The following is a 10773-nucleotide window of genomic DNA, read 5'->3' as shown; positions in this document are numbered from 1 at the left end:
GGGGGGGAGGAGGCCTACCTTCATTAAGGAAATACCGCAGATACTTGACTTCGCGAAGTCTTTCGATCGTGATGGTGTCTGCACTCTCCGTCGGGGGAAACGCCCGGATGATCTCCTCGCGGAGTCGGGTCCAGACCCTCGGATGCCGTGCCAGATAGAAGAACGACGAGCTGAGCAGGCTGGCGGTCGTGTCCCGGCCTGCCAGGAGGATGTTGAGCATCTGGTCGCGCAGGACCTTGCGATCCTGCGTGTCTCTCGCCACGGCTTCGAGGAAGACATATCTTTTGTTGTCACTGCCACTCGAGTCCTTTTTCTCCAGCTGCTGGCTTTTCTTGATCGCCTGGTCGACGTAGTAGTCGACCACCTCGTGCACCAGCTTCACTGCCTGCCGGAATTTCGGCGGGTTGATCAGCCAGTACAGTGCCTGGGCCCGTCCCCGGTCAACCAGGTACTCCTGCGCCAGATTGAAGGCATGCGCGAAGCCCTCCTCGCCACCGCAATTGGCCAAGGGGCCCGAGCCGGCGACGAAGTTTGGTGACAGCGAATGCGTCGACTCGCCAAACAAGAACTCTGTCGCCGAGTCCAGGGTCAGCCGGAAGAGGAGTTCTTGGATATCGAACGCGGTCCGATCTTTGGGGAGGGCAGCCAAGAAGTGGTCGACATGGCTGCTCAGCATGCCGATATCTGCCACCTAAATCTCCTTCAGGACTTGTTTCGCTGTCTTCTTGTATCAGGGGAAACGTACCTGATCCCTCGTAAACTGCGGGCGCAGCAGCGCTCGCGAATGCGACCAGCCCGCACCGTCCAGCGTGAAAATGCCATCGCCCAGCAGCGGATAGAAGATCTCATGTCTGGTGCCGAGCGCAAAGTCATTGAACTGGGTCGCCAGCATAGCCTTGATATTTTCCGGATCGATGGTGGCGATCTGCGAGTAGCCCAGGATGGTGCGCTCAAAGGTGGTGCCGCAGCGGGCGACGATCTTCTCGATGTGCTGGACCACCTGCTTTCTCTTCGCCGCGCGGACCAGGTCGAAGAAGGCCGGGATGCCGAAGAAAGGCGAGGGCAGCTGCGGCGGCGGACGGCATCCGTGGATTTTGGCCAGGCGGCGACGTCGAAGGGCCCTGAAGATAGACCGGGCGAGCAGGTAGACGACGTATGTCGCCAGGAACGATGCGGCCAGCACGGAATACGACAACGTCATAGTGTATCTGCTTAGGAGTTAAAACAAGATAACATTGCAAGAGGAAAAGACTCAAGGACCTCCATTCATCTTATTAAATTAGAGCGGACGCGTGTCTCATCGGCGAAGCTCGGCAAGTGACCTGTCAGTACTAAGATGCGATTTTACTCGATTAGGAACTTCGTCCGGGGGCGGGGATACAGCTGCATTCCGGACTCCGTGTGGATTACATTTTATTCCTCGTAATGCCCGCATTGGACGTGTAGTAACTACTACTAAGTAGTCAAGACTCAGCATTCATCAGCTTTTAGCGCGCCCCACCGAGTTGCTTGTCACAGTCACATCCATTCAAGACTAAAACATTTCGAACGCCGACAGCCGAATGGTTTGCTGCTACTTGTCGTCCGAAGTCCGAGATTGTGCATCGTCCTGATTATATTTACGCATTATTTATGCATTATTGATACGAAGTCGAACTGAACAGAAGAACGAGCTGGAAGCGAAGACTAGTTATTGTTATTGTTATTGATATTGTTAATTTCTCTGACACGTGCTGATAGAAAAACGTGCTCTGTATTGTGGTCTAAGATCTAATTTTTTTTTAAAAAAAAGCAGATTCAGATAGGTATAGGGGTTCCATTGTTATTGCTCCAAACAGGTAGTACAATAATTCAGTCCAGCCAAGTATCGTCCTAATTTAATCGGACTGAGGTGCTGCCCTGATTCATAATTTAGTCTTGTGCTATGTGGCTATACGGCAGTAACTACATTGAGTGGTTATACTGTACTGTACATAGACAATCCTAACTAGAACAACATGACCACACGTACTGTACAACTGATCACTCCGGTCGGAATGAAACCACCTTGCCAAACGTATCCGCCATCCCCCAAATGCCGTGGCGCAGACAGCTCAGCTGCACAATCTGCGAGTGGTCGACAAAGAGGTTGACGTCGACCCCGAACTCGCGGATGTACCAGTTGTACACTTTGGGGTCGGCCGCCTCGAACATGACCTTCTCCGGGGGCAGCTCCTTCATGATCGTGCTCACCACGTCGGTTCGCCACGACTTCACGTTCTCCGTGATCCCCTCGGATTCGATCATCAGGCGCTCGACGCCCGCGTTGAGGAACTTCTTGCCCATGTTGATCAGCTTGCCTGGGTCAGAGGTACCGATGGCTTCCAGGTCGCTCGCCGCGGTGTCGCCTCCGGCACCGAATTGGATGCCCAGCTCGGGCTTCGCCTTGAGCCCGTACGCGTGTACCTTGTCGACGAGCCGCAGCCAGTCATCGCCCGGGATCGAGAGGAAGCCGGACGATACCTCGATGACGTCGAAGCTGTCGTTGTCCAGTCAGTCTGATGCTGCTGATCGCGGCAGATATGGTGAGTACACACCCAAGATCCTTGCATTTCTTCAGATATTTGTCAAAAACCGACCCGACGTCTGCGTGCGTGAGCAGGTGCTCGGCCCAGCCGCCCTGCATGACGTTAGCACGATGACGTTGGGCACAGACCAATGGATTATGCGAGGTCATACAGTCGATACGTAGACATCGTGCGAATGAGCCAGGTCGATCAGCTCTCGCAATGCATTCTCTTCAAAGAGAGAGAAGGATCCTGCAAGGAGCAAGGACGATTAGCGTCTATATTGGTAGTACCTGATGGATTCTAGACTTGCCTCCCGCGAATTTAAGACCGTCCACATGCGTGCCCATCCTGTCGACAAGATCATCACATCAGGATCTGTTTCCGACAGTATGCTCGAAGTAGTTCATCTTCAGGTCCTTACGTTTCCAGAACATCCGATAGGTACCGCTTTCCCATGACCTAGAAAGACGCGTATTTCCACGTTAGCAGTGATATGTGCCAGGTCCGGTCCTGCTGCAACGTACCGTGTAATATGGCCCCCTAATTTCCGTGACTCCCTTACTCCTCGGCTTCGCAGGCCGGGGATTCGAGCGCGCAAAGCCAAATCCGTCGTCCTTATCCTGAAGGAGGGTGACTCCTTTCTTGTTCTGAGCCGGCGTGGTCGAGAAGGAGCGGGCAGCCGTGACGGCCGGAGCCGCCGCTCGGAGGATCTTCTGGGCTGGGACGGCGTTGGCAGGCTGCTTGAAGAATGATGCAGCCAGCGCGTTGCGGATGGAAGACAACATGGTGATAATTTCCTGTTGAGCCTAGAGAAAGGATGACTGACTAGCAGCAGCAATAATAGACGAGCAAAGAGATTGCCCTTTCACTACGGCTTTTCACCAAGAATATCATTCAAGACAGGATGGCAACAAAGTGTCTTCTCCGTGGATTAATGAATTTATTATCATTTGTTAAACGACCGAATATTCCTGAACTCCTCCACCCCTGCGCGCTGTCCATTGTTTTGGTTTGGATGCTTGTGTTGATTTACGCCAGTTTGACGTAAGTTGTATATATGTACAGTATGTACGCAGTATATACATCTCTGCCTTTGACTACGCCCAGTCTCGACTGACGGACAACGCTCCATCGACCTGTGAATGTGGATTTAGGCAACGACTTTCTGCAGATCGAGCAGGACGAGTACCTACCTATGCAATTCGACGCGTCGCGTCCAGCAAGCAGCGTGAAGTCAGCATGGCGACACATGACATCATATCACGTGTGGATCATCTGATAAGCAGATCATGCCTCAGGCATCAACAGTGGTCAGGCAGCGCAATCTCCAGGCACGAGAAAACTGCTAGACTGCAGCGAATATGGAAAGCCAAATACTTCCTGCAAACAACCGCAAAGAGTAGTTGTGAAAAGGCATAATTATTTATGCGCGCAGTCAAACTATGTAGGAGACGAGAGCCGAGGCCCACAGACAAGATCTACACTTGCGCCCCTCTCATCCGAGGCGGACCTTGTCATATCTCCGTCCCCGTTCTCCTCACGAACGACCTCACTCATATTTCGCTGTACTGTACGGAGTAATTACTATCCGGCTGCATCCGGCTGCTGCCGTGCCCATTGCTCAGAAGCGAGGGGAAATACTGCGGCACTGCCCCTCAGCATCACGACTCGGCCAAGATCAGCTTTGCCTGGTTAGAGCCACGTCGATAATTCCACACCGTTGTTATCGCGTGCTCATCGACATCGGCACTTTGTACCGCCCGGAGATCTTGTTAGCTATTATTACTCCGTACCTGGCCTGGATGTGGGGAATAGTGTTTGTTTTTGACTCCGCTTGATATACGTCATGAACTAACAGCATGCTTTCTCGATCTGGATGCTGAAAGTCTCACCTGCTATGGGCCGAAGTCTTGATGCTACTGCAAGAAGATGCATTTCATTTATCGAAACGGTTTATTGAGGATAGAAGGAACGGTGGGCGATGCCGTGGGATGCCCCAGAGCTTAAGAATTGAAAATATCCCTGGAAGAGTTTGATTTGGTTAATTCAGCAGCTCCAGCTTGTCTACTGCACGAATCAGACGCGTCGCCTTCTTTTCTTTTGTAAGCGCCAAGCCTGATAACCTCCAGCAGGAAGCTCCTAACTCTACTGGCATGCTTATCTGCCAGGACAATTCTATTCTCTTTGCCGCATGTCCTGCTTGATGGCAGTGTTATGGCCGGCTGATATTTGATTCATCTGAAAGGTGCCCTCTGCCGTGGATATCGAACAAGCTGTCGTGGCGACGTGTGATATCCTCCAACGGAGATGCGCCCATCGTGGCAACCAATGGAGCTGCTTACATAGCAGTGCCTACCTCAATTGCTTCCCTTGGCCTTGGTCCACCCATGGATCTACGATGCCCTCGTCCTCATGCCCCTACACTTGGCAAGCTGCCTGGGGAAGCGGACCTCTCGGTGGGAACATTGCGGCGCTACCAAGGGAGCTTCTTGCCAAGCTCTGTGCAGGCATGGCAGAGCTTTTCCATCTTGTTGACCTCCCCCTGACCTCACTCGGTGGGGCATCTGGGCTGGCTTATCCTATCTATCAAGTCCATTGCAATCGCCCTTCGTGGATCCCGGTTCCTCCGGACGAGCCTTTGTCTGCACTGCCCCTGGGATAGGTTGAATCAGACATCGAACTTGGTATTCTCACCAGTTCTTGATGATCTGAACACTGGTTTTCCTGCTCGTGCAAACAATTCTTGCAGAGGACTGCTCAGTCTGCTCTCTGGTTGCTCATTCCATGTTTCCTGCCCTCATCCTAACTTCGTTTGATATACCCTTCATCTGGCGAGCTAGATAGGGTCGAAAAGTCGGATCCCTGTTGTGCCTGGCTGTCGCAAGCGGCCAAAGTAGTCGCCTAGTCAATCATCATGGGGTCAGCAACATTCCTCGAGCCGTTGATGGTCCTCGTCCTCCTTTTCGGAGGGACTTGGATCAACCGCTATACCGATCGTCCTGGCTCTCTGTCCTGCGAGGCCAGCTGGCGAAATGAGCATTACCGTGACAGTTCAGATTCTCTAGAATCGGGCTTGGCGAGTCTTACGGACAAGGACGAATTGCTGGAGCATCGATCGGAGTCGCCGTCCTTGCTGGTGCAACAGGAGCCATGGCGGAAACGCCAGCTGGGTATCTGGTCGTGGAAAATGGAGGTGTACTCGCCGAACACGGCTGTGTTTCGACATCGACTACTCAGCCGTTGGTTGCATCGGTTTCCTTTCCTAGTCGAATGCTGGTATTGGGCGTTAGTATACTGGGTGAGTTGATGAGCTGAGGATCATATGTTAATGTTTTATGGAAACTGACGTCGACGGAACATGGCAGACATACCAGCTCGGACGAGCGTTCACTGCGGTCACTCTCAAGGAGGACACGGTAGAAGTTGCGCGGAGACATGCTCTTCAGCTGATCAGGATCGAGCGGACATTGGGGTTCTTCTGTGAACTTGAGATACAGCATTTCTTCATGCGCCATCCGCAGCTGATGGCTTGGACCAACTGGGTCTACTCCTTCATCCATATCCCCGGCACGATTGCCTTCTTGGTATGGCTGTATTACTACACCACGACACGGAATCGACTAGACGACCCCTTGGATCACCGATTGAACGCGTCTCTGGCACGTCCGTCCCTTTATGCAGCTCGCCGGCGAACCATGGCTGTTTGCAATCTGCTCTCATTTGTTGTCTTTACGGTCTGGCCTTGCATGCCACCTCGCCTTCTGAGCGACCAGAACGTCATGGATGTGATCGGCGATCTGCCCGGAGGCTATGGCTTTGTCGATACCGTGCACGGCGTCTCCGGAGCCGTCAGTGTCTGGACGAGGAACCGGTTTTGCAATCAATATGGTGAGTGAAAGAGATAGCCATCAATACCGAGTCCCCGATGCTGGTAGAGTCACTAGCTAACTTGCGGACAGCCGCCATGCCGTCGCTGCATTTTGGCTACTCGTTGATGATCGGGCTCACCATCGTGACGATTCCCCTTCCTCCCAAACATGGCCAATCCATATCGAACCGAGTTTCTATCTCCCCCCGCTTGAGTCTCAGGTTTCCCCTCCCTTCGTGGCGCCGTCTTGTCTGCGTTGTCATCGGCCTTGCTTACCCCCTGGTGATTCTGGCTGCTATCATCGCGACTGCCAACCACTTTATCCTGGATGCGGTCGCAGGGGCCATCGTCTGCTTCTTGGGCTGGTGGGGAAACGGCGTGCTGTTGAACCTGCTGCCCCTCGAGGACTGCTTCCTCTGGGCATGCCGTATTCACAAGCCTGAACGGCCGATTGTGGACGTCTATGAGCCCGTGGAGGACCCGGATGGCAAGGACATGCCCATCCGATGAGCTTCCACTCGTTGTCGACGATGTCTCTTGAAGCTTTCCTTTGTCGCGCGCTGCTGTCTATATTCTCCTGGATGACTCTCGATTTGCCGCATCTTCACGAACTCCCTCCCTCCTCATGCTCATATCGTCTTCTCCTTCTCTTGATGGACGACTTCGCCCTCTGCAACTTCTGTTCACATGTGTACATACGGACATAAGCTCACTGCATATTCTCATTGCTGTAAGACCGGCCGACTTGCCGAGAGCAGACCTGCATCCAGTCAGCGTAGGCATAGAGGACAGTGCGTGGTCGGCAGCCCAGCCGGCCTCTCCGTCTCCCTCCGTAGAGCATTCTTCTCCACCGCCTCTGTAGCCGTCGTATAACCCGCCCAACACCCTCGCGTGGTGGTCCAACCCTCCTCCCACTCGCCGCATTATTTCCACCAGCCACCGCAGAACCCAACCATCCGGTGCTGCTCGACGCTCGACCCTGTGTGCAACGGACGGCCCTGGGCAATCCCAATCCCGTCGCAGCTCACTCTCTGCGTCTCTGCTGTGCTGTCACATCGTCTGCACTCCGCACACCATCGATTTCTCGCCCAGCTTCACCTCCCCATCTCTGATTTTCCTGCTCTCCTCCACTGGGCCTTCATCCGGAGACCCTCCATCCCAGCAGCGATCCCCTCTGCCTGCGTTGTCGCCCGTAGGCACGCGGCGTGCTGCGCTGAGGCTGTATCGGGCTTTGGCGCGGTCTGAGTGCTCTCGTCATCCGCGGGCGGACCTCGTGCTTCCTCCATCATCCGGACGCGAGCCTGCTGGCCTCTATTGCATCTGCGTCCCTCCCAGAGTCGTGTTTTCGTCTCTGGATAGAAGGATCCATTCCCAGGAATCCTAGCTGCTCCATCTCCTGGCTCACGAGCGCTGGTTGGGCCCCTTCCAGCAACGTCGCCCTTTTTTTTTGCCTGGCATCGGCCTCTCTACGCAGCAGAAACACCAGATCGCGCGTTTTGCAGAGACAGCCGGTATACGGCGTGCTGAGCGTGCTGTGTGCTGGCTCATCGTCGTTGCGTCATTCGCTGGTGGTGGGCGGCAGCGCTGCTCCTTTCATCCACACACGCGTTGCGTCGACGAACTCCCGCCACGCCCGTCTTTCGCGACCTTCTCCACTAGACCATCTCTCTTCTTCCTCCCCCCATTGAAAAGCCGCGGCCTCTCCCTTCCCATCGGGATCTCATCCACCTCTGTTCTCCTCATCTGATTCCCGCCGCGCATCATGTCTGAAGAAGCTCCAGTCGCTCCAGCCGTCGCTGCCGACGCGGGAGACTCGGTCGCTGGGCGCGCTTCCTCCGCTGAGCCCAAGCCCGACGCTCCGGAGTCCGCGTCTCGTCCTGACAACGAGCCTGAGAAGGCTCCTGAAGGCGACGACAAGCCTGCCGGTAAGGCGATGCCTCCCCTCATCCTGGAAGTTCCCTGTGATGTCGCGTCTGCTGACCTCCTGCGTAGAAGAGAGCGCCGCGTCCGAATCAGCAGAGACGAAGCCGGCCGACACAACGGCGCCCGCTGAATCTGCCGATGCGAACGGCAAGGAGGACGGCGATGCTGCTGCTGCTGAGGCAGAAACCGTCGAGGCCAACGGCACGCGAACGCCCGCTTCGGCCAAGAAGGCGAGTGCGAAGCGCAAGTCTACAGGTGGCGCGTCCGCAAGAAAGAGGAAGTCGCAACAACGTGTCACACATCTGGACGCGAAGCCCGGAGAGTATTACCTCGCGCGTCTGAAGAGCTTTCCGCCATGGCCAGCCATCATCTGTGACGAGGAGATGCTGCCGCAGAGCCTACTGAACACGCGTCCGGTTACTACGAAGCAAGCCGATGGCACGTACAAGGAGCCGTACGCCGATGGTGGCAAGCGAGTCTACGAGAGGACCTTCCCGATCATGTTCCTGGAAACCAACGAATTGTGAGTAATATCTACACGTTGGCAAGTTTCTCTTTCATATAACAAAGATGCTGACGTGTCCATGTCATCCAGCGCGTGGATCCCCAATACGGACCTCACTCCCTTGGACCCGGAGTCCTGCAAGAACGTGCCTGAGAAGGGGAAGGGCAAGACTCTGCTTGCTGCATACAGGGTTGCTGCAGAGAACCACGATCTCCAGTACTTCAAGGACCTGCTGGCCGAGCACCAGCGTGCCGTGCAACAGGAGGCTGAGGAGCGAGAGGCCAAGGCGGCAGCGAAAGCCGCAGCCAAGGCGCAGAAGGAGGAAAAGAAGAAGAGGCGGAAGAGCGCAACGGCCGCCGAAGAGGCGGAGGATATCGAGATGGACGAGGCCGATCAGGAGGACCATGAGAAGCCCAAGAGCGCCAGAAAGCGGAAGAAGGATGCTGAGAGTGATGTAGAGGAAGAAAAGGTGAGTAGAGTGACGTGTAGACTTGGCTTGTGCCGTAGACTCTGGTTCAAGCGCTGACCTGGACTCATATAGCCGAGCAAGACGCCCAAGACCACCACCAAGTTGAAACTCACCACCCCTAAGACTCCTACGGAAACCGGCAAGAAGGCGGCTACTTCTGCAAAGACTGGCAAACAAAAGAAGGCCGGCAAGGAGGAAGAGGCCGCTGTCGAGACTCCCAAGGAGCCGCCGAAGCAGATTGATCCTCAGGAGGCCAAGGCGAAGAAGGAGAAAGAGAGTATGTCTCTCTCCACAGGTCCCTGTTCCCCATTGGTAGGCGTTTGGTCTAACCTATCCATAGTTCTCTTCATCCGTCACAAGCTCCAGAAGGGGTTCCTCTCGCGAGATCAGGCGCCCAAGGAAGAGGAAATGGCGGCCATGTCGAACTACATTGCCAAGTTGGAAACGCAAACCGACCTGGAAGTCTCCATTATCCGCGCGACCAAGATCAACAAGGTGCTCAAGGCGATTATCAAGTTGAATTCGATCCCGAAGGACGAAGAGTACCAGTTCCGACGCCGGTCCATTGACATCCTCTCCAAGTGGAAGAATCTGCTGGAGTCGGACGTTGCCGCTGCGGGTGCGGAGGAAGCGGCCAAGGAGACGAAACCCAAGACCAATGGAGTCCACAAGGAGGAGGAGGGCGCCGAAGCCGAAAAGGCCGACAAGGCGGATGCCCAGGAGACCGAGGAAAAACCAGTGGAAAAACCAGAGGGAAAACAGGAGGAAACCCCCGCAAAGGAAGAAGAGAAAGAGGCGGGAGAGTCCAAAGATGAGCCGATGCCTGACGCCGAAACTGAGGAAAAGGCGCAGGCTCCGGAGCCGGCCAAGGAGGAAGAGTCCCCGGCGGCAGATAGTGAGAAGCCTGAGAAGCCAACTGAGGAAAAGCCAGCTGAGGAAACGACTGCATGAACTCTGTTCTCGTCGACACTTTCGCCGTGGTCTTTTTCTACCCAGCAGGTGTTGTGCTTAGTTCCGCTTAGTTCTGCTTAGGGTTGTGGTTTTTTTTTATTCCATGTCTGCAGCTGTTTCTCCGAGTCTCTTCTCCGTTTGGGTTTGAGCAGTTGAGGCGGCAAAGAAAAGCCTTGTTTGGTTTGTTTTTTTTCTTTTTTGGTTCTTACTCCGTGTAAATCTATGGTTGTTTTCTCGTTGTTTAATTGTCATGCCTGTTTCTTTTTACCCCAAGGAATGGTCTCTCATTTTTGCGATGGAGGATGAACGTTCAGTTCGGGAGGGATGATTCCTGGCGGTACAGAAAGAAAAGAGATGAAGTCGCCGGCCTGTCTGACAAAGAAATTACTCACTCGGAACAATGTTCTCTTTCGTCGGCAGGCCAGATTGTTGTGAATCATCAGATCAGGGTGGGATTTTTGTGCTCTGCCCCGTTGACGACTACTTATCATGTACTTCGACAGAATGT

The 10773-nt window shown here is 54.4% G+C and overlaps 4 protein-coding genes across 4 annotated transcripts; 2 read left to right on the top strand and 2 right to left on the bottom strand.

Moving 5' to 3' along the window:
• Positions 1 to 19: 19 nt before the first annotated feature.
• Positions 20 to 1201, bottom strand: T310_8438 (Cytochrome P450 alkane hydroxylase; the record flags this gene model as incomplete). The annotated part of the gene is made up of 2 exons (XM_013468782.1): positions 20 to 691; positions 746 to 1201. Coding segments are annotated over 2 exons (1128 nt in total), but the record flags the coding sequence as incomplete, so codon positions are not given.
• An 821-nt stretch (positions 1202 to 2022) lies between these two features.
• On the bottom strand, positions 2023 to 3334 carry T310_8437 (Sulfonate biosynthesis enzyme; the record flags this gene model as incomplete). The annotated part of the gene is made up of 5 exons (XM_013468781.1): positions 2023 to 2518; positions 2577 to 2659; positions 2840 to 2897; positions 2971 to 3008; positions 3074 to 3334. 5 exons carry the CDS (start codon positions 3332 to 3334, stop codon positions 2023 to 2025), a joined length of 936 nt encoding a protein of 311 aa, XP_013324235.1.
• A 2129-nt stretch (positions 3335 to 5463) lies between these two features.
• On the top strand, positions 5464 to 6927 carry T310_8436 (Integral membrane protein; the record flags this gene model as incomplete). The annotated part of the gene is made up of 3 exons (XM_013468780.1): positions 5464 to 5847; positions 5915 to 6437; positions 6509 to 6927. The coding sequence occupies 3 exons, from the start codon at positions 5464 to 5466 to the stop codon at positions 6925 to 6927; spliced, it is 1326 nt and encodes a 441-aa protein (XP_013324234.1).
• A 1252-nt stretch (positions 6928 to 8179) lies between these two features.
• On the top strand, positions 8180 to 10265 carry T310_8435 (PWWP domain protein; the record flags this gene model as incomplete). The annotated part of the gene is made up of 5 exons (XM_013468779.1): positions 8180 to 8342; positions 8410 to 8863; positions 8936 to 9314; positions 9387 to 9591; positions 9655 to 10265. The coding sequence occupies 5 exons, from the start codon at positions 8180 to 8182 to the stop codon at positions 10263 to 10265; spliced, it is 1812 nt and encodes a 603-aa protein (XP_013324233.1).
• Between the last annotated feature and the right edge of the window lie 508 nt (positions 10266 to 10773).

This window comes from Rasamsonia emersonii, assembly GCF_000968595.1.
Source record: "Rasamsonia emersonii CBS 393.64 chromosome Unknown ctg1118621760751, whole genome shotgun sequence".
NCBI lineage: Eukaryota > Fungi > Ascomycota > Eurotiomycetes > Eurotiales > Trichocomaceae > Rasamsonia > Rasamsonia emersonii.
This window is presented reverse-complemented; position numbering and strand designations above follow the sequence as displayed.